General features: G+C 36.9%; 1 protein-coding gene across 6 annotated transcripts in view; it reads right to left on the bottom strand.

Annotated features, from left to right (window-relative positions):
- Nucleotides 1-327: 327 nt before the first annotated feature.
- PPM1B (protein phosphatase, Mg2+/Mn2+ dependent 1B) overlaps nt 328-27741 on the bottom strand; it is a 91747-nt gene continuing 64333 nt past the window's right edge. The window contains exons 3-7 of one of the 6 annotated variants that reach the window (XM_045445889.1): nt 26928-27045; nt 23536-23647; nt 23090-23147; nt 1226-1270; nt 328-483 (exon numbers count right to left, since the gene is read on the bottom strand). In XM_045445889.1, the coding sequence (XP_045301845.1) occupies nt 1226-1270; nt 23090-23147; nt 23536-23647; nt 26928-27045 (333 nt within the window). In that variant the 3' untranslated portion in view covers nt 328-483. Of the gene's footprint in view, nt 484-1225; nt 1271-9384; nt 11158-12014; nt 13081-20912; nt 22341-23089; nt 23148-23535; nt 23648-24349; nt 24478-26927; nt 27046-27741 lie in introns of those variants that run through there. The other 5 variants (XM_045445890.1, XM_045445887.1, XM_045445891.1 and 2 more) reach the window with 5 other exon arrangements.

Below are 27741 nucleotides of genomic sequence, written 5' to 3'. Positions count from 1 at the left end.
TATAAACACTGAACCTCATTTCAGAAGAGGTCTGGGGCATCACAAATACCAGAATCAAAGAAAGATGTTCTTACATGAACATTAAGAGACCCAGGAACTTCTCATTTAAATGGCACTTTTAGGAGAAGGGAAACAAGAATGACAGATTCAAGACTGCCTCTAGCCATGAGAATCCTTGGAATAAAACCAAAATCCTGCCCCAAAGCCACAGGTGTTTATCACATGGACAGAGATTTAGAAGGGTGCAATGACAGGTTTTCTTTGCCTCCATTAATGGGCTGTAAGATTACAGGTTAATAGAAGTTTAAATAATGCAATTACACAATGTTGAGTTCATTTTTCTTTCGGGTTAAAAAAAAAAAAAAAAAAAAAAACACCTTTATGTCCTTGTACTTTTAGGGGCTTGGAAGGTCTGCCAGCCACTGCCTTTCTTGTCACCAGAGCCTTGTTGGGTTTACAGATGGACATGCCCGAGACTGCCATCTGGTGGAAATGATAGAAACTGAAAATGATTTTGTTGTTAAATGGTTAAGTACATTGTCTACAAAGAAGGTACGAATTAAAAATATATGAAGGGGGAATGTCTCATTCATAACAGCAGTAAGAAACATAAAATAACAAGGAACTTACTTAAGAAATGGGTAAAAAATATGAATAAAACTGTAAGACTTCAGTGGGGAGTGGGGGGAGGCATAAAAACACTCATATACATAGAAAGATGTAACATTTTCCCGGAATGGAGCTCTTGTCTGCTAAAGATATCAATGACCCTCCCCCACCCATTAATCTAAGCATATGACAACTCAATATTCATGGGATTTTTATTTGGTAGAGAAAACTTGGCCAAATTATTCAAAAGTTCAAATGGAGAAACATACATTCAATTTTTGTTAAAGCAGGGTAATAAGGAAGCACCTTCCCTACCAGATGATAAAATGTATAATAAACTATGGCACTTAAGATGACATATTGATACATAATACAAAACACTGAAATGGGATGCCCATAAAAATACAAGCTTATACAAGAATATATAGTATAAGGGCATTTTCAAATAAATGAGAAAAGACTGGCTTATGTACTAGCTGGTGTGAGGGGAAAATGGAAAATACCACATTAGGTTTTCGCCATGTAGTATTACCCCAAAGTTCGTTCAACTAGCATTATGTATTTATAATAAAAAGAGCAAAGTCATAAAAGAAAATATATGTAAATATTTACTTACTCAGAATGTGAAAAGATTGTCTATGTATACAACTGAAGGCTCAAACTGTTAAAGAAAATGGTAACATTCTAAAACTTTTGAACTTTATTTATTTAAGTAATCTCTAATCCAACGTGGGGCTCGAACTCAAGACCCCGAGACCAAGAGTTGCGTGCTCTTCAGACTGAGCCAGACAGGCGCCCCAAATTCTAAAACTTTTGAATATAAATAACCAAGGGATGCTTCTCAAAACTCATCAAATGAAACACCTAAGATCTTTGCAGTTTACTGTCTGTACATTTTACTTCAATTTTTTTTAAAAGTACAACAAAAAATAAACCCCATTATATTTTACTTCAAATGGCATATGGCGGATAAAAGGATAATCTTTAATATTTTTGACCAAAGATAGCTATCCAATACTATTCAGATCAGAGCATCTTAGCTCTCTAGTGCCTCTCCAACCATTGCAGAAAGACTTCATTCTGCCTGTAGGAAGAACTGGCATAGAAACGAAAATTTACTGTGTAACAAAAAGCACAGAAATAAAGTATCATGACGTAAGATTTTGGGGGGAAAAAAACCCCATGGTATTGACTTAGTAGTTTTTGAGGAATTAGGTCTTTTCCGTATTGGTAGATGTGTTTTGTTCTTAGTTCCATCCCTCCGATATCCTTATTTAAAAAGACAAATGATAATAAAATAGCAATTTGTGGCATATTTAAGAGCATGGGTGATTTCCTAAATATATAGAGATCTCACAAATCAATAAATCAGCAGAAAATATGCAAATGAAAAAGGCTTTATTAAAAGATATAAAAATCAGCCAAAATGAGGAAAAAATGTTCAATCTCAGTAGTAATCAAATATAATTGAGAATTAAGTCAAGAAAATATCACAAATTACAGTATCTTACCCACCAGTTTGGCAACGCGCAACAGTTGAGAGAAAGCAAAAGACACAGGCATTTTTGTATCCTGTTGGGATTATAAATTGGTGCCCTCTCCCCAAAAGGCAATCCAGGATGACTAAATTCACTTAGTTTCTGTATTTTATTTTTTATTTCAAAATTTTATAAAAAATTCAAATATACAGAAAATTGCAGAAAAGAATTATGATATCCTTATCTAACTGCCCAGATTTAACAAACGTTAACATTTTGATAGGTCTTTGGGGGGCTGGGGGTGGAAATAAAGATCTCACACTTCCCAATGCTTCCAAATAAACACTGTCCTAAATTAATGTGTATCATCCCCATGCATGTTTTATACATATTATTTACCCATAAATTATATATCAAATTCCAAGATTTCGTTATTTTCTGTGCCACTCTTTTAATGCATAATTAAGAAAAAAATTAAACGACAAAATGGTGCTTTAATAACACTTAGGATTACTTTATACTTATTGTCATAGGGTTTTATTCCCCAGTAAGCTCTACGCCCAACGTGGGGCTTGAACTCATGACCCCGAGATCAACAGTTGCACGCTCCACCGACTGAGCCAGACAGGTGTCCCATAATAGGTTTTTAAGACAGACTTTTTACAAACCTTACATTGTCATTTGTTTTGCTTACACAATAACTTTGCTTCTATGTTAAATCGTACGTAATCATCTTTAAGACATTTTAAACAGCGTTGGAGTTAACACGTGTAGTCCCAACCATATGCAAAGCCCCACCGTGGGTCTGAAATATGGATTGCTATTACCAAGTCAGAGCAACTGTGCCAGGACAGATGCCTAGCAGATGGCTACTGTAAGATGCCACTGACCTAAGATGCTTCTCGGTCTCAAAGGTATTAAGATAGTGCATTTTGGAATAAATTTTGGAGATTAATGCTGTTACTTAAATGACGTCCTTTTAAAACCTGCCATTTCTCTCAGCATCACATTTTTAGAGTATTAAAAGAGGGTTCACTGCCTAAGGAAGATAAGCCAAGAGCAACTAGCTGCTGCAGGAGCAGAGGATTCTCCGTCCAGCCTTCCGAGCATTTCACTAAAAACCCCAGGAGAAACTGGTTTATGCCAAAGGGTACTTGTGAGGAGGTTGAGTTATTCCTCCTTGGCAACATCTGCCTTAAATGAGGAAAATGGTCTAGAGACAGTCACTTCAACGGCCCACAAGTTCACATACTTATCGGCCGAGCCGAAGGTGAATCAAGTGATGCACTTAAATTGGGGCCAAAAAATTCAGGAACTGAGAGAAATACACTCGTGACATTTAAAAGAACCAAACTAATGCGAAAAACATGATGAACAAAACATCAAATTTTAAATAAAGACAATCGTGGTCACTGAATTTTCCATTTGCCTCAGGCTTCAACACAGCACGGCAGGGCTCTTTTACTGGTCCAGCCTTACAGGGGAAGGAAAGGGGTCAGAATGACCTCTGGGCTAGTTTAACATGTAAATGTGCAACAGGAACACACAAAGGAACTCTCATAAGCAGGGTGAAAATTCTTCAGTACTAGATGCCAAAACGGAAGCAGGCTGCTAAGAAGTAGAGTGTGGATTATTTAGTTGTATTTTTATTAAAGGGAACTACGTTTATGTAAGAAGGTGGCAATGCGTACCTGCCAGGTATCAGCATTTATGAGGCCACAGTAATGAAAACGTTGTGATATCTGACAGGGTTGCGCAAAAAGACAACAGAACAGAATTTAGAAATAAGAAGTGCATCATGTATGTAGGAAACTGGTATGAGACAGGGCTAGCATGGTGTTGACGCAATTAGCTAGCGGCCTGCCGAAAATTAGATTCCTGACTTCATGCTATATAAAATAGTAAACTCAAGATGGATTAAAATCCTAAATAGATGTGCTTGGGAGATAGGATGAAGACTTTACAACTACTGGAAGCAAAGAGAATATGTGAACTTGAGATGGTAATGATTTCTTGAACAAGAAAGACAATAGTACAAACCATAAAAGACTGATAAATAACAAAAGACCCCATACACAAAGTGCGTGTGTGCACATATATGTGTGTATATATGTCTGTGTGTGTGTATATATATATATGCATATACACATACACATACATATTGAGAGAGAGATACTAGGTTTTGTAGCACTTATAAGCAAAGGTTAGTATCCAGACTATATAAAAAAACTACAAATGAGAAAATGGCAAACCAAAAAGAAAAATGAGCAAAGGACATGAGCAATCATTTCAGATGAAACTCAAACGGCCACACATACAGAGATGTTCGCCTCACATGTAACCAGATATGCAAATGAAGACATACTATTTCATGTTCACCTAACTGGTAAATTTAAAGTCTGGCAATACCAGCATTAACTGAGAATGGAGATGGACAGAGAAAAAGGAATTTTTGTACATTTCTAGTGGACATGGAGACTAGTATATACCTTTAGTAGAATGCATTTGCATTATTAACTTGAAGACATGACTACTTAATAACCTAGTAATTTTATCTCTAGGCAAATACTAGAAAAACACTAGTACATGTGCTCAAAGGGACACATGCTAGGACGCCCACTGCATCAGTTTTTTTAGTGGAGAGTTACAAATAGTCTAAATATCCCTTGATGATGAAATGGGGACTACACTGTGGGGTAGTCACACAAAAGAATACCAATGTATTTCTCAACCATTAGCTTGTTTTATAGAAGAGGGGATGTAGAGGTAATAATGTGAGCAAATAAATTCAAACCTGAGGTTGGGAATAACACACTTTCCTCCCCGTAAATACCACTCCCCAACCCCTGGCCCAAATCAAAACTCACCCAACATGGTGGGTGGATGTGGGAGGGAAGGAGTAATGAGATGGTTGACCTCTCGTGGTGGGTGATATTTGGCCTTTGGCACAACTCCATTCCCCTTCCCCACCTCCTAAATATGTAAATCTGAATACTTGGGTAGATCACAAATCAAAACCTGTAATTCTCATTCACAGTTCAGCCCACACACTTCTGAGTTTCCTTCCTTGTAAAAGAGCGTAGGTCTACTTTCATTTGCCAAGTCATATATATATACACTCTGACCCTGGTGACCTTTAAGCTTTTCAAAGTCAAAGAACCTTTACTCAAATCAAATCTTCTATAGAATCCCAACAAGTACCACAGAAAAAAGCAGAACTGCTCTGGAGGTTGAAAAATGGCACCCTTGTCATTCTAACATTTTAGGGAATTTGAACTACATGAAAATTCTTAAGACTATTAGTTTATTGTTGAGTATAAATCATTTTAAAATGTTAACTATTGGGGCACCTGGGTGGCTCAGTTGGTTAAGTGTCCGACTTCGGCTCAGGTCATGATCTCGCCGTGGTTCACCAGCTCGAGCCCCGCATTGTGCTCTCTGCTGACAGCTCAGAGCCTGGAGCCTGCTTCGGATTCTGTCTCCTCTCTGCCCTTAGATTGTACTGGTCCTCTTCACTCAAATACATGCCCAAGTATTTTCATTAGAGGTAGATGTTATGAGAAGAAAAATGAATTTGTTGTACAAATTTAATTACTAAAGAAATTACTATTGCCATTATAGACTAGTGTTACTAGTCAAGGGGGGAAAATCCCAAAACTTTGATTCCACCCATATTTGACGTTCCTTTATTTTTGAGAGAAAGACAGAGCGTGAGTGGGGGAGGGGCAGAGAGAGAGGGAGACACAGAAACCGAAGCAGGCTCCAGGCTCTGAGCTGTCAGCACAGAGCCCAACGTGGGGTTTGAACCTATGAGCTGCGAGATCAAGACCTGAACCAAAGTCAGACACTTAACCCACTGAGCCACCCAGGCGCCCGATTCCACCCATACTTGAAAGTTACAGTTCTTTTTTGTGCTGCTAGAGTTGTGGATATAAGAGATAAAAGAATTACTAACCTCCTAATACCAAGATCATGTACCCTTCACTCCTGAATTAGAGGAGCATAGCTACCATTTAAGCAGGAAATGATGTATCTAGTTAACAGAAGTATTTGACAGGTAGAATGAAACTAAAACAAAATAAGGGGCAGGGGAGAAGAGACCACAGTCAAGAAAAACAGCAAGTGAGAACAGCAGGGATGTAGTCGCAGCCTGAAAAGCAACTTATTCTATATTAATAGCTAGCTGGTTTACTTCTAGACCACAACGTAACACACAATGCACAAAAATAAACACTTGCTTAGCATTCTCATTAGGGCTTACAGAAAATTCCCAAAGTTGAATAGGAAAACAAAAAAGCAAAAAACAAAACCTTAAAGCAACTGAACACAAAAATACAATGCAAAACAAATTGTTATAATGCCCATAAGAGTTTATTTGCAAAAGCAAGTAACTCTTCAAATTGCTTTGAAGTACCTTAAATTCTAGTTGTAATGCCTTTTAGCTTTTGTATTACAAACACAATGGATTTTCTGCACTTTGAGCATTGTATTAACATGTGAAACAAACCACAATATGCTAGTTTTTACTTACTACTATTTAGCCACCCAAAGCAAAATGTGCTCTCAAATCTTCATCAAATGCTTTACCTTATTATTAGTTAAATCCGATTAGTTCCAAAATACAAATAAAGGTAATTTGGAAGAGGAAATGTGAATTTGAAATCATTGAAAAATGCAATCTATGATTTGGCAAGTAAAAGAAATTCAATGGCCAAGTTCCAGTTAATTTCAATAACTGAAGTTTAACTCCAGTAACATACGCGGACACACTGGTCTGACTGCATACTTTCACGCATCCAGAAAACACACACACACACACAGTTTTCGGATGACCAATTTGTTGTCTAAAAACTAACTTTGTTCATAACGTCAGAATACTTATTTATACAGTCTTCCTCCATCAAGTATTTCAGGTAGCTTAGTTTAGAATATGAATTGGTGAGGCTCTAATTTCCAGCTCAAATGTTGGGCTAATATTATAGTAACCTGTCTCCCCAACTGATGACCATTTCCCTGGTCATTAAAAGCCATTCTGAAGCCTAGCTTGGGGCGGGGAGGAACACCTCCCTCAGGGGACATGGCAAGCACCATCATTTTCACATAGGAAGACTGACTCATTATATGGAAACTTCATCTGAGTTTTAAATTTTGCTACAGTTTCTTATGAAGACCAAGGATCTACTTATGTGGTTGGGAGAGAGCCTGACAAGCACTGTGAAAAGACATCAAAACCCAACTGAATCCCACACATCCCCAAAATAAAACCGACCTAAGGACTTAAGGAGAATTCAGAGTTGCAGTTACTTTTAACTAAACACATTTAAAACCAAAAGCTCAAGCAGTAAGTCTCTTAAGTCAATATTATAATTACCGAGCCTCATAATTGGGCAAGAAACAGGGGACAAATTACGAGTGCTTGCTTTTTTTTTTTTTTTTAACACTTCCATGGCAACTTCACTCAATTCTGTTTGAATGTTCAGCTAAGTGAAAAACCTTAACAAAAAAAACTTCATAAAGCCCCCATCCATTTAATGGTCATTAAAAAAAAAAAAAAAGTCCTATCTTTATCCGGCCAACGTGACGTGACATCTCAGGTGTGGTAAAACGATTTAACACAAATCTGTAGTTACAGAAGACTTTGTAAAAGACTAAGATGGACCTTTCAAGGAGGTCTATGAAATCAGAACTACGTCCTTAACAATACTAATACTTATTATTTTTCAACATGTTGACACTTGCATGGACTGTGCAAAAGAAATAGTAGGTAATAGTGAAGACCCCTCGGTGTGCATCCAGACAGACAACAAACTAATCAGCTGCTACTGTTCTCTTCGTGCCACATGCAGAGAAAGGGCGGGGGCGGGGGGGGGGGGGACCTGTTTCACTTAATGGTGTCCTTGATAAAGCAGGAAAACTTTTTTTTTTTTTTTTTATACCTTTATCCTCGAGTACACATCTTTTGAGTTATCTTAGGTGATGAAAAGGGAGGTACCGGCTCCTGTAGCATGCTTGAGTGTGACGGCTGTCACTTAAGCTGTGTGCTGAACTAGCCGCTTTCATGAAGCACCATTTTGCCTTGAAAGAATGACTGACAGACTATGGTTATTCAGCAGACATTTTCTCTGAAACAAATGAAGTAATAAGCCTGTCGCTTAAGGAAAACAACTGACAATATTTGTTGCCGGTGACAAAATTTCACCTTTCAAATGACAATTAGAATTTTGAAAAATCTGTATCCATCACCGTGAGCCTGACAGCTTCCCAATACTTAACAAGATTTTTTTCTGAGGAGATCAGTTATAGTCACAAGAAAATCTTAAACACTGCATAATAATGTGTCAATATTCTAAAGAAAGCACAATTCGATGAAACGGTATTTTCCAAAAGATCAGTGTATGATGTTACAAAATCATGCCAAAGTAGGAGATCCATTCAAACTCCAAGATAGAGCAAATGGATTTTAATGTAACAGAGTACGAAGCTGATCAAGTTGCGGATTTCACACTGCATCCAACCTTCAAGAAACTACCAGCTCTGAAGTCCTGACAGTGTATCAAACAAAATATTCAAAATTACCTGAAGCTATTAAAATACCCTTTCCATATATGTATTTTTGTGATGCCAGATTTCTTCATATACTTCAAAGTGCCACATTGCAACAAAATGAATGCACAGTCAGACGTAAGAATCCAGCCCAACATTAGAGTTTACAAAAACGAAAACAAGTGCTACTTGTCACACATAATTTTCTAAATTTGGAAAATAATTATTTGTCATGAAACAATGTTATTTATGTTAACAGTCAATTGATTTCATTTTTTAATGAATAAAAATAGTACACAATATAAATGTCTTGGCTTTAATTTCTAATACAATAAATAAAACCCACAAAAGCAGAAGTTCTTTGGGATCTTTGATCTTCAAAAATTTAAATGAAAAAAAAAAAAAAAAGAATATAAACGGGTTCTAAGACTAAAATATTTGAAAACAGCTGGACTAGAAAATTCAGATTAGTGAAGACTGAATTCAGGTTTTTCTTCTCATTCACACATTATTTGTATGTCAAGGGCCACTAGACCACTTGAAAAAGTGGCATAAAAAATGGTTTTGGAGTGAAGAAGGAATTAGTCAGTATCGTCCTATACAGTTTGGAAAATTCCTCTTTGGGATTATAAATCACCCACATGGCTTTGCATGAAAATTTCACAATAAATATTCCAACTATGTAAAATGTTGAAAAAGAACATTCAAAACTGGACTTTTGCTTTTAAAAATCATACCAAATAGTAATATGTCACACTGTTTTTATCAATTCTTTATTTAGGTAACAAGTTGGTTATGTTCACTGCATTGTATGAAACATCACAATATCTTACTGGAAAGGTACTATCAGTACAGGGTTGGATCAGAGTGGGCAGTATGAACAATAAACCATTTTGCAGTCTTCATTCCCTATCTTTTTACAACCCCCCAAACCCGGTAAAGGGACAGATAGCTTTTAACATCATCATGTAAAGCACTTTAACTTACAAGGCTAAAATCTAAGGAATAAATAAAATATATTGTGGCAATAATTCCTTTACACCAAAAATCAGGTGCACAATAAATCAAATGATCAGGAAAGCTGTCTGTATTCAAATGGTGTGGCTCTCCAGAAACAGCTTCAGGAAAATGTTACAGAAAATATCATGAATTCCATTTCACACAGGACCAGATGACGACTCATTTTAACTACACACAAGGGCAATTACATCCTGCTGAAACACAATTTAAACATATAGGATAATGTTTACAAAGCATCCACAACATGTAAACCATGTACAAATGGATACATTCATTGCTTCTCCTACCCCAATAGCTTCTTTTAGATAAATATTTTACTCTTCATGTTCAGCATTAATTGGATTTACTACATGCAAAACTCAAAAGAATTCAAGAATTCAAGGTTATTGTAAAAATAGAATTAAAATAATCTTCAAGTACCTTATGTGATAGCCACTCTGTACCGTGCCCAATGTTATAAAATGAAAGGTTACTGAACCCATGAAAATATCTCTGTAATATTTCCTTAGATCTAAAATAGATAATTTTAAATGTATTTATAGTCATTTAAATGTGATATTCTGAGCTTTTAAAATAACGTAAACAATTAAAAATTATACCAAATTACACACAAAACTTGTATCTTAAAAGCTGAAAAAGTAAAACTATAGAAACCCACATGTAAAACAAAAATCACAATTTACATTATAAAGGCAAAATCTCATCATTTAAAAAAATTTGCAGCAGTGAGATGTCAAAGCAAATTATAAATAGCCATAAATTAACCCATTTGGTTTCAAAAGATTTTCTAGTGAGAGTTGAAGGATGTAGTAGACACATGCATAAAATTTGTGAGGGTTTATAATATTATTGCCAAATACACTTTATCTTGAAGCAGGCAACATTACAATTTGGACATTATCGGAGAACCCAGTTTGGTAATACAGGTAAAATTAGAAAAAAAAAATTAAATAACAATTAATAATAAATATATATCCTATAGTAAATTGCTCAAAGGAAATCTCAAGCCACAGAGCTGCAAAAGGCTTCCAACGTGGTGAACTGAGAAAGGAGCATCCCATACAATTCTTTACTCTTACATGCTTATATGTTGTGTGTCTTGTCTAAAACAAAAACAAAAACGAAAACATAATGTATCTTCAGAGTACAGCTAACTATATTCCCATGCACCTTGGGCACAGTTTGTTATTTGTGGTGAAATCACTCCGTTGGTTCCTAGGGCCCAAAGTTCAATACAGGTGTAACCAGTATGCCTGAGGTTGGCGAAAAATACTGCAGTACAGGCAATGCTACAAGTGGCAATTATCAGAAAACACAAATATGAACAAATGGTGGGAAATGCTAATGATTTTCTGCTCATATCACAAAACGGTGGGAATCCACAAGAATATGTTTCCCTTGTATTGAAGCAAATTGTGATTAAAAGTTTTTTTCCCCCAATTTTCAGAATCAAAAGCATTTTAGAAGGTTTATAAGGCTACCATGGGTCTTCTAGATCTCCAGCACCCTACAGGAAGAGAAAAGGAAGAATATTATTATTATTTACCTACACCACTTCCGGGTTGGATTGAATTTCAAAAGAAAACAAAATTAGATGAACAAATTACCTTCCTTTGTTTGAAAAGGCACTTTTACAGAGAGCTGTGTGCAGTGTATACCTTGTGTACACACATGGGTCTATCTAATACAGATAGGTAACTGGTTGGGTTTTTTCCTCCCCTCTCCACCAAATGCCTTCCTCTTTCACAAACCACTTAAAAACATTCTGGCATTGGAAAAACAGATCAAAACATCAGCTACGTTCGAAGATCCAAAGTTTCGCCTTAGCGCACGTTAAGCAATTTTAGATACGTGATAAATATAAACACGAAGGAGAAAAGTTAATGTTCTACATTCACAAAATAATTTAGCTGTAAAAAAAATTTCCCCGTGTGACTCCCGTATCTTAAAAACCTATTTTTAACAACAACAACAACAAAAAACTCCTATCTGCCACTATGTAAAACATCCTGTGATTCTTGCCTTTGTTAAGAGCTGATGAATATTTACAGCAAAGATCACAGTCTTGCAATCTTTAAAACGCTCATCATGGCAATTTTCCGACATGGCTACGTGTGTCCATACTGTCCAAAGATTAGTATCACAAAAGATTTTGTATCACAAAAAGGGGATAAGAAACAGAATGGATTTGAGTAAGCAAGACTTCTCAAAATGTTTTCTTTTAGTTACTGAAAAAAGCCAAGCCAAAAGTTTTCTAAATGGTATATAAATACAAATGAATTTCTAAGGGGCATTTTTCCAATATACCAAACCTGGTTGTTAAAAAAAATTTTTGTTTTGATTTAAAAATAAGTACAACATGCATAGATTATTCCACATCACATGCTTTATTTGGACTTGAACACTTATAATTTCATTCTAAACACTTGGTTGACATACATTTTGATGTATGTAGTTAGGCTATACAGAATGTACAAACCAAAGCTGTATCAATAATACATAGATTTTTCAAAAAATAGGTTTCAATAAAGAATACAGAGAAAGGAAAAATAACCACATATGCAATAGCTCAGAACTTCTAAAAATAAAACTACAGAGATGTAAAATATAAACAAGTCAAAGAACACACAAATCATCATCCTTGGAAAAAAAAAAAAAAGTACAGGCCAGCATCTGCCATTCTTTGAGGAAGTGAAATTACTAAAGAAAACACAAATTTATTACAAAGCTAACGATGAGTGTTCTAGTATGTAAAATAATGTGAAGCAATATAATTCTACATTAACAAGTTTTTCCACAATATAATGTAATCTCGCTTATCAGTAATCTCTAATCCTGTCTAGTATGACTTTAACTATTGATTTGAATAACTAGTAGCCTCATTTCTGGCATACAATAGGAAATGACATATAACTTTATTAAATTCAAAGTTCTAGAAATAGTCCACTTTAAACTGATAAAGGTGTATGCAAAGGCCTTCTTTAAAAAACAAGGCTATATGAATGTAATAAAACTAGTTGACCAAGGGTTCAAATAACAAAACGGTTCTATAAATGCATACATTACACTTCCTAAGTAAAAACCATCAAATCAAAGATCACAAAAATATTACCACGGAGTCAGGTCACATGGGTTTACCACTCATCTTTGTCCCTGCATCTTCATTATAGCTGTCTAATTCAGCAAGATCACTTTTTGATTCAGTATGGCCTTCCTGCATTGTCACTGGGCTTCCAGCATCACTGTTCGAAGAAGGAGCTGTGGCAGCTTGGTCAGCCGGGCTTTCTTCTCCCTCTACTTTAGCTAGCCTGTAACTAGTCAGCATCTCCTCCAGAAGTTGTCGGTAGTTTCCCCTATGATTAATTCTCATTTGCCTGAGAGCTTCCACCAATTTTCCCTGTGATCCACTTTCCTCTGCTTCCTCGGAGGCCTTTTTTTAAGATTCAAGACCCCAGTGTCAGTAGACAAACTAGGATATCACATGTATATCATAACATATCACAGCAAAGCACTCATTTCTCTACCACGAGTAATATAGGCTAAGCACGAGAACAGTTCATTAGATACGTATCAAGTCTTACTTGTGTCAATAAAAACTTCCAATGGAAATATCAAGTCGATTTTAGCAAATTACCATTAACTAGTTTACATCTTATTCCACACTGTCATTTGAAGCTCCATCTGAAATTTACTCCGCTATTGGAATTCAACAGCAACACAAGCATTCCTAAAACTGACTTACTTATGAAAGAAAAACCAGTAATTGGCTATAATGGTTTAGTACAAAAGGAAATTAGTGTTTAAAGCAACAGGAAAGGACAGAAAAGCAGGCCATTAGAATATTAGTTTCTTCATCACTTCTGCAAAATGACAGGTAGGAGAGGAGACACAAAACGTAAAACTATAAATTTAGACTGGATTTGGGGGAAATTTTAATGCTTCTGTGGATAAGAATTTTATTTCCTTTTTGTACTTAAATACTTCAATTAAAACATTTCCAGATAAAAATAAACGAGTTATTTTAAACATGATAATAAGATATGAATAGGAAACTACTCACTCCTTTCCTATTTTATTAAATTTTGGAAAACTTACAGGTTTCTACAATAGCAGCTGCTTAATCTCGTTAGCCGAACACGCTCTCACATCAAAGCTGATCACAGTTAAGCTGACAGTCTAAAAGGAAGAACCTTACATCATGTGCCTCCTGATGTGATGCATTAGGGAGTGTAGGGCCATGTCCTGTGTGTTCTTGCCAAACATGTTTAATACAAATCTAATAAAGCGAGTTCCCAATTTACGGGAAAACAGGGAATAGAGGACTGAGTTAAAGGACACAAGAAAACAATCATATGATCCAGAATGTAGGACATGCTATACAAAGCTGGCTCAGGCCCTTCTTTTTCAGTGGCAAGGGAAAAAAGAAAGTGGGGGCTTGGTTACAGACTCCATTAATATGCTTGACTGATACCGTAACAGCCTGATTAGACCATCGTTCAAAATAACTACTGTAACAGCCATTCTAGGGACAACTGGGAAAATCCGGAATTGGCACTAGATGATAATCTTTATCTTATTAGGTATGATAATAGTATTATGGTTATAATACTAGATTTATGGTTGGAAAGATGTCCTCATTTTTTTCTTTTTTTAAAACTAAGCTCTATGCCCAATGTAGGGCTTTAAGTCACGACCCCAAGATCAGGGGTTGAATTCTCTATCAACTGAGCCAGCCGGGCACCCAAAATGTCCTCATTTTTAAGAGCTTCATGCCAAAATATGCCAAGATGATGTCTGCAATGTACTGTTAAAAGGTTCGTGAAAGAAAGGGGGAAAAAAAGTAATACACACACACACACACACAAAGCCAATATGCTAAAATGTTTACAGTTGTTGAATCAAGGTAGAAGGTGTGTAGGTGTCCATTGTGATCATTTCAATTCTCCATATTTGGGAGTTTTTATCATAAACTGTTGGGAAAATCAGGGCGCCTGGCTGGCTCAGTTGGTTAAGCGTCCGACTTCGGCTCAGGTCATGATCTCAACAGTTCATGAGTTCGAGCCCCACATCGGGCTCTGTGTGCTGACAGCTCAGAGCTTGGAGCTTGTTTTGGATTCTGTCTCTCTCTCTCTCTCAAAAATAAATAAACGTTTAAAAAAAGTTGGGAAAAAAAAACTCTAAAAAAATGGTTACTGATCTAGATGATCTGACATAAACTTTTAACCATCTCTGGAAACTGATACTCTACAATTCTGCAACAAAGAAACAAAGATATGCTGATATAACCACATAATAAATAGCAGCGCTTATCAGAAAAATGAGAGCACCTGAATGCTTTTGGGGGAAAAAAAAGTGCCCTTGTGGCAAAAAGCAAGAGATGACACTGTGCATTGTGTATGTTTTATGTGTATGTATATGTCTATTATCTGTTCATTTTAGGATGTTATATGTAAAGTGCCTGGGAAGACAGGAAATAACAGCAATATACAAGTGATGGTATTGGATAGTGAAGTTATAGATGCTTTATTTTCTTTGAATTCTCCAATTTCCTACCTCAGGTAGGTTAACTGTCAAATAACTTTTATTTTTTTTTTCCTTTTTAAAAAGTTTTTATTTATTTAAGTGATCTCTACACACAACATGGGGGCTTGAAGTCACGACCCAAGGATCAAGAGTCGCGTACTCTTCCAACTGAGCCAGCCAGGTGCCCCAAATAACTTTTGTTTTTCTTAATTTGCAAAATTTACCGGGTGGAGAAAACATAATAAAATGTGCTCTGTTAAGATTTTTCTTATTTTTTCTCCCTTACCTTTCCTTATGTGCTAAATAAACATGTTTCCCTATATAAAGTTTCTCATTTGAATCTATTCAGGGAAGGTTAAGAAGGAACAACTGGGTGAATGCTTGCTAATCATAAACCTTATCGGTCTTTAATCAAGTTTTCCAAAAGGCAATTTTCTCCTTGATAGTATATCACAAAGAACTTTCAATAGAGGGCATAAGAATCTCCCCACCTCACCCCCCTGACTCAAAAAAACTCAACTCCCTTTTTATAAATAAATTAAATTAAATTAAAAAAAAACAAAACAAAACCTTCTAGGGCATTGAAACAAATTCTGAAGTGATGATCAACCCTAATTTCGTACCAGGACTGCCTGTGGAGCTTTTCAAATTATATACATACTGAAGTTTTAAGCAAATGATATTCACACTCATTGGGTTGGGGTGAGTTTTTTTTAACTTTTTTTTTTTTAAAGCTTTATTTATTTAAGTACTCTCTACACCCCATGTGGGGCTCAAACTCACGGCCCAAGATCAAGAGCTGCACGCTTCTAGCCCACCAGGCGCCCCCTCTAAAGTTCGATCACATGATATTTAGATTCATTGGGGTGGGGTGAGTTGTTTAAAGCCTGCCAGGCGATTCTGATACACAGAACCTGTGATATAGACTCTTCTTACTGGAACTTATTGATGAAAATGTTATGTTAGTTGCATTTCAATTTTGGTGGGTTCAAAAGATACAGCACCTCTTGCTCTCCAACTGACACCTGTTACTACAGCAAGCGTCTACTATGTCTCTGTGGATTCTGTAGGAATGCTAGTTGGGGAGGAGTAGCTACTTTAAAAAAAAAACAAAAAAACATTAAAACCAAACTTGTAAGTTAAATTGGGATGGATTTACAATGGCTGCCATCACAGAGCCACTGAACTGAAAAGAACTTGAGCTAATGACCACATTTAAAAGTCATTTTATCTCAAGACAAATTACATTTCCCTACTGTGCTCGATAAAAGATAGATGGATGAGACCTCTTACCCAGCCATTTCATTGGACTCTTCACAATACTGTTTCGCAACTCTCTTACGGATTTTCATTAATATTAGAAAAGGAACCTACTGTTTGGCTGTACGTTTTTGTTTTTTTTTTTTTACCTGAACTCATATATACATTACATCACGATTACACATCTATTACAGCCATCAGTTCCACCTTGCAACTGTTAATAAGTCTTTCCAATTAGATTGTAAGCTCTCTGAGGTAAAGAGAATTTCATATTCCTTTCTGTAATTAATGTCTGTACTTGGAACTTTATGCATATCATCTCATTTAATCCTCATAGCTACCCTACCCAATAGGTACTGCCGAAGTTATTTATCAGAGTGAGAATGCTAGTTAAGTGACACAGTTCAGATTGTATACAGGTATAATTAGCACCAATGTCCCCCTGCATGTTCTTTTGAATACATGATGGTAACCATTTTTGCGTAGCAAATGCCCCATATAAACAGACACTCACTAAAGAAATATTGCTTAAAATTATTGTAGAAGTGGGCCACAAATTATTTCATAGTCAAGTCTACAATGCATTTCCTTGATACAGAGAGACTAATGAAATTATAGGACAAAAAAATTCTATTAGATGGGATGGTTTAAAAGTACTCTGCAAACTAAATTAAAGGCAATTATGGAGATGAGAATATAGACCTTTACCCTCTGTTTTTATTTTCAAGGTTTCACTGTCATCTAGACAAACACAGTTTAAAAGAATCAAATCTCTCATGAAAATACTGCTTTCTCCAAAATAAGACACTGGAATATAGACAGTGAACAGAAGGGGGAAATTTTTAAGCACATTTAGAAGATAAACTTTAACTAGCTAGTATTTATTTGCAGCATTTGTTAATGCAGTTGCCATAAGCAAAATTCTTCAAACGACTAGCTAAAACAATGGAGAAAAAAGTAAGGAATAAATATTTACTGTGTTTTTGGTACAGTCCTGTCCTCTGCTTCTCAGCTAAAAATAACTTTTAGAGCTAAAAATTCTCAACTATGAGTTCATGAGATAAAATTAACGACGACTAAGGAAGAATCTAGTTAGCTGTTATCTGCAAGGATTATGTAAAATTTAATGAATCTGAAATCATTTTAAAGAGTCATTTAAATGATTAAGACCACACAGCTTAGAGAAGCAGTATGTCGTACCACTCTTAAAAATAGACTAAAGTTTGGCATATTTTCAAACAGTATAGATCTTCTCCATAAATATGTTCTGACAAGTAAAAAAGAAAACAATTTACCAAAAGACTAGTACGCACACAGTCCTGAAACTGTGATATAAAAATGTAAAAGCAGCTATGTTTACTGTAACTGATCTATTTGAAATTATCAACAGAAAGGCTATATATAAAACTTAACGTGAAAACAGAATACGAAGATTCTTTTGGGCTTTTGTCCGGTCTTTCCTCCCTTCTCAAAAATTCAAATGCCTTAAAAAAGATTTTGGATTAGGACAAACAAAAATGTGTACTATTTAAAAGAAAAATAACTGATAAGATATCGGGCTTGGCTGCTTAGTTTCAAAAACTTTATGAAATATTCCTCTTCAAAACCAGAGTATCTTAAGACTATTAAACAGGAGATTCACAAAAGAATGAGGAATGATTTTTCATGGCTAGTAAAGAGATGGGGTACAGACATATATGTAATCTCTAAATATCTTAGATAACACGGAAAGGTGTATAGACAATGGTTCTGGGAATCCCCATGCCTTAGACTGAAATTCTGGCTGTATCATTTATTTAGCTTTGCAACCTAGGCTAACTACTTCCTCTCCCTGACTCTCAGGCTTACCTCTAAAAGAAGGGTGTTGAGGATATCACCTATGACTGTATACATATCCAACTGGACAGCTACAAGTCCCCCCTTTGCCCTTGGAAAATCACCAACCTATATGGCTACTTGATCAGTAATATACTAATTAAAAAGCATTTTAAGTATTCTTTGAGGGAAGAACTTAACATTTTTCCATGGAAAATATAAAAGTCTATACATGTACTTTCATACAAATTAGCAACCTCAGATTATTTTTTTTAAATATATGACTTAAGGATAGTCTTAAGCAAACACCTAGAAATTAATAAATAGAAATGGCTCTTATTTAGCAAGTATTTACTGAGTTCTCACCACATGCCAGGCACTGTTGTAGGTGCCGGGACGATAGCCATAAATAAATCAGATGAAGTCACAGATCTCGCAGAATTTCTACCTCTAGTTATAAGACGCAACCTAGCTTTTTTTTTTTTTTTTTTTTTTTTAAAGATTAGAACCTAAACCAATGAAATAGCTCATTTTTTAGTAATCTACATACCCAGTGTGGGCCTTGAACTCATGACCCCAAGATCAGGAGTCACATGCTCCATCTAGTGAGCCAGCCAGGCACCCCAACCTAGCATTTTGGAAGAAGAAAAAAGCCATGATCTCAGAGCCCTGCCTAAGGTAAGAACAGTTTAGAGCAAAATGCAGTTTTACTTTTTCTGGTCCTCTAGGTGATTGTTCTTTTGGGGTTACAGACGCCTTTGAGGAACTGATGAAAACTGCAGACATACTATACTTCTCGTTAAAAACTGCGTATGTACACACATAAACACATTTTCAAAAACTTTCTGGGGATTCACAGACCACCTAAGAATTCCTGCTAGACTCTTCCAAAGATTTTACTAGGTGGGAAAATGTCAATACTGCTTGCATTAAGAAGTCTTAACATACTCCAACAGGTTGAACTAAGAAACAAATTTAGTAGACAACTTCAGAAGACTCCTCTCAATAATGAACTTTCTGAATATGTTTTAAATGTTTTAATTTCGGACTTACATTCCACTGGGCCTTCTGAAATACATTATCCACAAGATTTTCTTTTCATATAAGAAAAATAAATGAATCCCTATTTCCGTAAGTAATCCCCAAATTACTTATAGGCATTTACAGCCAGATAATTCTATCTCTGATATGAAGCAGACATTTTAGGATTAACTCGAATTAACTCTGACTAGCATTCTTTTTTATTTTTTAATTTTTTAAATGTTTATTTATTTTTGAGAGAGACAGAGAGACAGAGAGAGAGACAGAACATGAGCAGGGGAGGGGCAGAGAGAGAGGGAGACACAGAATCCGAAGCAGGTTCCAGGCTCTGAGCTGTCAGCATAGAGCCCAACACGGGGCTTGAACCCACGAACTGTGAGATCATGACCTGAGCCGAAGTCGGACATTTAACCAATTGAGCCACCCAGGTGTCCCCCTCATTTTTTAAAATGTCTGAACAAAATTTTTATTTTTGTTATTTAAAAAAACCCCAATTTTTATAAAATGTCCCAACTGGCTCCTCTTCTGTATTTCCAGCACTCTGCTGTCTTTCCCATTCTGTAAACTAACCCTGGGCTCCTGCCACTGTACTTCGGCAACATCTTCCACATGGCGCACATCTAACTAAGTTAAGAAGCACTTATATAGCACGTCTGTACCTCACTCACTGCTACAGTAGCTTAAGAAGTAAAAACTTAAACAGCTATAATGACTTCATTTTTTTTCTGCTTCTTTGTGTTCTTTTATTACGTTTCTGCTACTAGTGATGATAGTTCAACATTTTTCTAAGGTCATGATTATTCTGAAAGGGCAAAGTGGTATTTCCCAAAAGAGGGCTCTGGACTGCAAAAGTTACTTTTTATAGTAAACAGGGAAGTTTCTCTAATCCGCATATCTGTCTGATAATGAGTTTACGCTTATCATCTGATCTCTGCAATTATTTCGCTACTTGACTGCCAGCATCTCTTTAATGCTGCACATGTTTCTAACAGATTAAAATACCAGAGATATTCTTTTGGGTCTATCATTCTTATGCTCCAAACAGATGGTGGCTCCTCTCTGTAAAATATAAAGTTCAAAAGGCCTCTCCAGGAGCGCCTGGGTGGCTCAGTCAGATAAGCATCTGACTCTTGATTTCAGCCCAGATCGTGATCTCACGGTTGTTGAGATCAAGCCTGCACTGGGCTCTGCACTGACAGCACAGAGCCTGCTTGGGATTCTTTCTCACCCCTTCCTCCCGCCCCTCTCTCAAAACAAATAAATAAACTTAGGGAAAAAAAAAGGGGGGGGGGGCACTCCAGTCTCTCCAAAAGTACTTCTGGCATCCTAAGTTCTTTCTTTTCTTTTTTTTTCCAAATGGTCATTGGTTTTTGAGAGAGAGAGAGAACAAGCAGGAGAGGGACTGGGGAGGGGCAGAAGGGACAGAGGATCTGAAGTCGGCTCTGTGCTGACAGCAAAGAGCCCAATGTGGGGCTCCAACTCATGAACCATGAGATCATGACCTGAGCCGAAGTCAGACACTCAACCAACTGAGCCAGCCAGGCGCCCCACATCCTAATTTTTTTTTTTTTTTTTTAACCACAGCAGCTCTATGCGTTGGACAAAATGAGGTCCTTTCTTTAAAGACTGGCTTATACTTTGTTCTTGCCTCTCCCGTCCACTTGAACTACCATCCTCCTCATTTCATTTGTCATTCTCATCATTCTTCAAATCCCCTCTTATCTGTAATTCGGACTTGCCAGGCAACCAGTGTACAGTTCACATGGAAATGAATCACATTCCCTATTCTGTCACTTCTTTCTATTCTTTACCAAATGATGTGAAACACTGTATTCTTTAACTGGTGTGTTTATGTGGACACAGCAAGCTGCAATGACAGGAGAGATGGAACCATGCCTCATGTTCTGTAGTTTCCCCACTGTATCACTTCACCTCGGGGTAGACTGTCTGTGTTTCATCTGCTGAAGTTACTAGAAAGCTTATGCATCTCCTAACTTATACACAGTCATAGAATACTCATATTCAAGGCCAGTTTTTTATCCTGAGAATTTCTCTTCAGTTTCATGGCTCTGTTGTTTATTCATTCACTGTTTATTGAGCTGTGTATAAGTATTTTCTATTTTTTAAAAAAGTTTAAAACATTAACCCCAATGTTAATTTAGGGTTCTGAGGCATTTTAAAAATCGTATCTGGAGTAAAAGTAGCCAACTTTTTTGAGGGACAAAGAAATTTGGCAAGGCATAATGAAATAATTTTTTTAAGTAGGCTCCACCCCCAACGTGGGGCTTGAACTCATGACCCTGAGATCAAGAAGTCGCGTGCTCTATCTAGACTGAGCCAGCCAGGTACCCCAAAATTATTTTCTAAGATTACACACCGGGGTTACATTTTCACACACATGAAGAAACAGGAGCACTTAGACAGCTAGTAATGAATGAGTAACTACCTTTTGAGGGTTTATTTCCCCTAACCATAGTACTGGATGTTGTGTGGAAGCTATAATCTAGCTGAAGAGACCAGCCTGTCTTCACTCCACCACCCACTTACGACGAACTTTTCAGTCATGGCCACCCCAACTTCTGTCCTCATTTGATTTAGGGTTCTCAAAGTTATCACATGACGTTTTTAAATTAATTTTCATAGCTTTAGATACAATTCTTAACACTCTGAGGTACCGAACACCAAAGAAAGACTCAGGACCACTGCTCTAGACCAAGATATAAATCCTGTTATTAGCAGTATACAGGGTCACTTTTATTCAACTCACTACAATGTATTAATTGTAAAATGTTCCTTTTTGCAAGGACACTTTTATTGTTTAGAAAAAAGAAACAAGAGGATTTTGCTGCACAAAAAGGAATACAGTGCAATTGAGAGGATACCAGTGGCTGACGTCTCTCTCAAGACCTGTCACCAGGAGCTGGAGACTTGGAGGGTGAGTCTATTTCTTCTCAATGAGTTTCATTACTAACTTGGGCTCCCTTAAATCTTTCAAGCATAAGTGTTAAAAATTAAGTTATTCATTTACAGACGTCCGAAAACTTCAAAACCCTACGAGAAAATACTTATTTGAATTACTGACTTTGAAATACAGGACAATTAAAAAAAAAAAAGAAGAAGAAGGAGAAGGAGGAGGAGGAGGAGGGAGGAGGGGGACAAGAAGGAGGAGGAGAAGGAGGCACTGTTTTGTCTTCTGGCACTAGTACCAAGATAAAAACACTACAGAGACGTGGCTGACAGCACATCAACAGCAGTAAGGAAGGCAAAGTGACAGAGTTCTGCTCTGAGGAAGCACAGCAGAGACAGCAAAAATGGTTATCTCAGCTCAACACACATGCCTACAGCGGCAACGCTAAGGTTAGAAAGAAATCATCCTTAGGTATTCAACTGGGCACACAGGGGCGCTGAGAGTCAGGCCTTTAAAAGAATAGCTCATTTTCTCTATCACTACGTTCTAGTGATGGTAGCAGCCTGCTGAAGGAGAAACTGAGATACTTCAAAGCACATTCTTCGCCTCAAAATTAAGATTTAAGGGAGAGGGAGAAGGAAAGGCAGACACACAGGGAGGAAGTAAGTACAGCCCAGCAAAAAGGTACTCGGTGCCCATTAAGTGGCAAGTCTATCTACAGAACAGAACTGTATCTCTACCTCCATTTCTATACATTCCCTTAAACTTTAACTGACTCCTTAACATGAAAAGTACTAACACTTTATTACAGATTTCATTATGTGAAAGTATTATATCTAGTATTTACATTACAAAATTATTTAAAATGCTTAAGAAACGAAATAAAACTTACCCCATCACTTTCTCTATGTGGATTCAGCCTACTATAAACAGCTTCAATAACATTGCGCCTAAAAAAAATTACGCTTCAGGTTTATTAAAATTGCATACAATTACTAAGCTTGAGTATTTAAAATAAGACTTCATCTGGACCGTTCTCAAAAATTAACTGCCACACTTAAACACTTGCCAAGAACATAGTTTCTATATCTCACTCAGAAACTGATCCAGCACAACCCCAAATTTGTTCTCATTTATCAAGGAAATAGGACCTTCACCTTCAAAGCACATGATAAATAATTCCCTTAAAAAAAATCTCTTTTGGATGAAATTTTAAAGTTCTTCTCTAGTAAAAGAACCGTCAACTCATTTCATTTTTAGATGACTGATATACTTCTTACCCAAAATTAATTACTAATTATAAATGAACTCAAAATTAGTTCTTTTTGTTCTACTTACTTGCCAGCAAGACCTCCCCCAGGAGGCAAATTTGGGATATTTTCTGCAGACAAGATGCGCATGACATGGGCAAGATCAGGCATTCCTTCCTCACCAGACTTCTCCATAATTTCTGCAAGTTTTTAAAAAGAGTTCCTAAATTAATGTGGTAAGTCCGGATTCACAGAGTGAAACAAGGGGTACTATTTGGTAGTATCAATTTTCAAATGTAAAAAAAGCAAACATTATCTTACTATCACACGAGGAACAAAAAAAGTAATATAAAAAGTTAGGTGCATACATAAAAGCAAAAACTGAAACAAAGGAAACGTTCTATGATACAGCAGTAGTGGAGAAATTTTTGGTATAAGCCGAGTGAAATGGTTTATAATCACTAAAAATGATCCCTGTTAGTACAGCTATGTGGAAAAGCATATACATCTGATCTGATTTTATATAAAAATACAAAAGTTATTAAGACTATAATTATCAAAAAAAAAAAGCAATGGATAAGGATTGTAAGGAAAAGGAGAAAAAATAGAAATCACTTTATAAGATTGTTCATTTTTAATCAAAGAATAGCTGACGTATTATATTCGTTTCAGGTGTACATAGTGATCCGACAATTATATACATTACTAAATGCTCGCCACGGTAAGCGTAGTCTCCATACGACGCCAGTGCAACATTACTGACTGTATTCCCTATGCTGTACTTTTCAGGCCTGTGACTTGATAACTGGAAGTCTGTAGTTCTTAATCCCCTTCACCTAGTTCGCCTATCCTTCCTCTGGCAACCACCAGTGTGCTCCTCATATCCAGGAGTCTTTGTTTTGTTTTCTAGATTCCACATAGAAATGAAATCATAAGGTATTTACCTTTCTCGGTCTTATTTCATTTAGCATAATACTTTCTAGGTCCATCCATGTCGTTTTATAAGGTTTTTGATACCTAAGTAGTAATGTTCCACAACAATTTAAAAAAAGGAAAATGAGTCACAGAACTTGCTGAAGCTTAGAACAAAGTAAAACATTTACATGTTCCGTTTACATTTAAAATTTATGGAAAACAGGTATTTAGTACATGATTATTTGGCCAGTATTAAGATATAAACTCCTTGAGTCTCCTGGGTGGCTCGGTTGTTTGGGCGTCCAACTTGGGTTCGGGTCATGATCTCACAATTCACGGGTTCGAGCCCCGCACTGGGCTCTGTGCTGACAGCTCAGAGCCTGGAGCCTGCTTCGGTTTCTGTGTCTCCCTCTCTCTCTGCCCCTCCCCCACTCACACCCTGTCTCTTTCTCTCTCAAAAATAAATAAACATTAAAAAATTTTAAAAAGAATGCTATAAACTCCTCAAAAATCAGAGCCAACTGACTTGAAGTTAACAAAAAAGCAGTATCCTCGGCGGTCACCACGCCTCACCAGGCCCTCACCATGACTGTAACTTTCACCACTCCCATTCGACTCTGCCCCTGACCCCTCTATCCTCACAGGCTCCATTCAGAGCAGCCTTCTCCTGCTTCTAGATCTTCACATGTACTTCTATGCTCTTTCTGCCAGTCCGACCAACCTATTTTGCATAGTTCACTCACACTCATTCTTCAGGTTTCAACTTCTTATGTCACTTTCTCAAATGCGTCTCTGACCCAAGCCTGGAGCAGGTGCACCGCTGCACACTTCCACTGCATATGATAGTTAGTGTCATAAGACTGCAAGCTTCTTGGAGGCAGGACTGTAATTCTCCTGCCTTATACTTGCATCTCTATAGCACAGGATTTCTCAGCCTTAGCACTACTGACATATTGGACCAGACAAAAATAATTTTTAATGTTTATTTTTGAGAAAGAGAGAGAGAGAGAGAGAAACACAAGTGGAGGAGGGGCAGAGAGAGACACACACACAGAATCCGAAGCAGGCTGCAGGCTCCAAGCTGTCGGCACCATGCCCCACAGGGGGCTCGAACTCACAAACTGTGAGATCATGACCTGAGACAAAGCTGGATGCTTAAGCAACTGAGCCATCCAGGAGCCCTGAACTAGACAAATTTTTGTTGTAGAGGCTGTCTGTGTAATGCAAAATGTTAAGCAACATCCCCGGCCTCTACTCCATACTAGAGGTTGGCGACACCCTCTCCGTTATGACATCAAAAAGGTTTCCAGACATTGCCATGAGAGAGAGAGAGAGAGAGAGAGAGAGAGAGAGGAGACTGGGTATGTTACAGAAAGTATATATAGAGAGAAGTCAAACGAATTATAATGTAAACAAGATGGGGAATCTAAGTAAAAGGTACTACATGTACATGGGAGCTCTCCTGATTTTTTTTCAACTCTTCTATAAATTTAAAATTACTGCGAAATAAAAGATTAAAAAAATAAGTACAGTTGACCCTTGAATGACTCAGGTTTGAACTGCATGGGTCCACTCATGTATAGATTGTTTTCCAATACAGTACACTACTGTAAGTGTATTTTCTCCTTATGATTTTCTTAACAACACTTTCTTTCCTCTAGCTTACTTTGAATACGTGTTAGTAGACTGTCTATGTCATCAGTGAGGTTTCCAGTCAATTAAGTTTCAGGGGGGTAAAAACTTATGTGTGCATTTTTAACTTAGGGGGGAGTGTTGGGGGAAGAGGTGGGGATGGTGGTGTGTTTGTACCCCCACCCCCCACGCTGATCAAGGGTCAACTGTAAAATCAATGATCTCTCAAAACACCAATGCTAACTCTAATCGGGAAGATAAAAACATACAGTAATGAATTCCTATGATTAACTTGGTAGGAGGGAATTAGTATTAGTGGAATTATAGCACTTGATGTTCATGATAACCCTGGAGGCAAATTTCACTGGACTCCTCCACTAAAAGTATAACAAAGGAAAGGGACAATAAAATAGCAAGGTTTAACAGTATTTTCAAATTTTTCTCCTTGGGGGTATCATAGGCCTATCTCTTCTCCCTGCCAATCAATTCCCACTCACTGGTCCAAGATGTGACAGTAAATCTCAGGCAGACAGATGCCGGTTTTTTAAGGGCTTGTTTAGAAATACTTAGTCATTTTTAGGGGCGCCTGGGTGGCGCAGTCGGTTAAGCGTCTGACTTCAGCCAGGTCACGATCTCGCGGTCCGTGAGTTCGAGCCCCGCGTCGGGCTCTGGGCTGATGGCTCAGAGCCTGGAGCCTGTTTCCGATTCTGTGTCTCCCTCTCTCTCTGCCCCTCCCCCGTTCATGCTCTGTCTCTCTCTGTCCCAAAAATAAATAAACGTTGAAAAAAAAAAAAAAAAAAAAAAAAAAAGAAATACTTAGTCATTTTTTCCCAATTAAAAAAAAAACTACTTGATAAACAAGGAAGAATACTTTTCCTTTCCTTCTTAAAAAAAAAAAAAAAAAAGCAAAAAAAAAGCACCTTTCTTACTTACCTTCAACCCGTGATTCCAAGTGCTTATCCAGCTCTGAATCTTTTCTCACTGCTTCATCTGAGACCTTGGGAGCATTTGAAAAGCAAACTAGTACAATACTCATGTTATCTCGACTTCCCTGTATATTCAAGAAAGAAAAAGAAAGAATTATATTTCTACAGTCCAGCAACTTCCTATTATTTAATTCAAAACAGAGTTAATTACATTAAGCAATTATAGTTTATTTAAATCACCAGAATGCACACATTCAACACATTCATTTCCATTCCAAAGAACTATTTGAAGCATTCCCTGAAGAAACAAGATCTCTAGATAGGGGTAGATCTGTAATTATTTTATAACTTTTAATTCTGTGTACCTATTCTTACCCACCAACACTCCACAAATGAGGAAATGAGGAAATGCATCTTTATATGCATTACATCTTCTAAACTCTGTTTCCCACTCAAGACTACATATTCCCAAAGTGGCTCAAGCCCAAAACACATCTTCCCAAACAAGTGTGTAATTTTCACCTAATTAACCTGCACTAGAGCAATGCTAGCAAAACGCCACTGAATTTGACACAGCTGAAAATTACTGATCATTAGGATACTCAAGAGACTATACTGAACAATTAAGCAGAGAAGAAAACAGATTATAAACCATTCCGAGGATAGCAAACAATGGAATGTAACTGGATGGCTGAGATACTATACAGTCAGATATAAGAACTTTTGAAGAAAAGCCATCATATTGTTAAACAGAATCACAAACAGGGTCAGAGTCTGCAGAGGCGAGCTAAAACTGCTAACTTAAGGACAAATTTTACTGC

Source organism: Leopardus geoffroyi, chromosome A3 (assembly GCF_018350155.1).
Source record: "Leopardus geoffroyi isolate Oge1 chromosome A3, O.geoffroyi_Oge1_pat1.0, whole genome shotgun sequence".
Lineage (NCBI taxonomy): Eukaryota > Metazoa > Chordata > Mammalia > Carnivora > Felidae > Leopardus > Leopardus geoffroyi.
The sequence above is the reverse complement of the archived record's forward strand: the minus strand, read 5'-3'. Positions and strand labels throughout refer to the sequence as shown.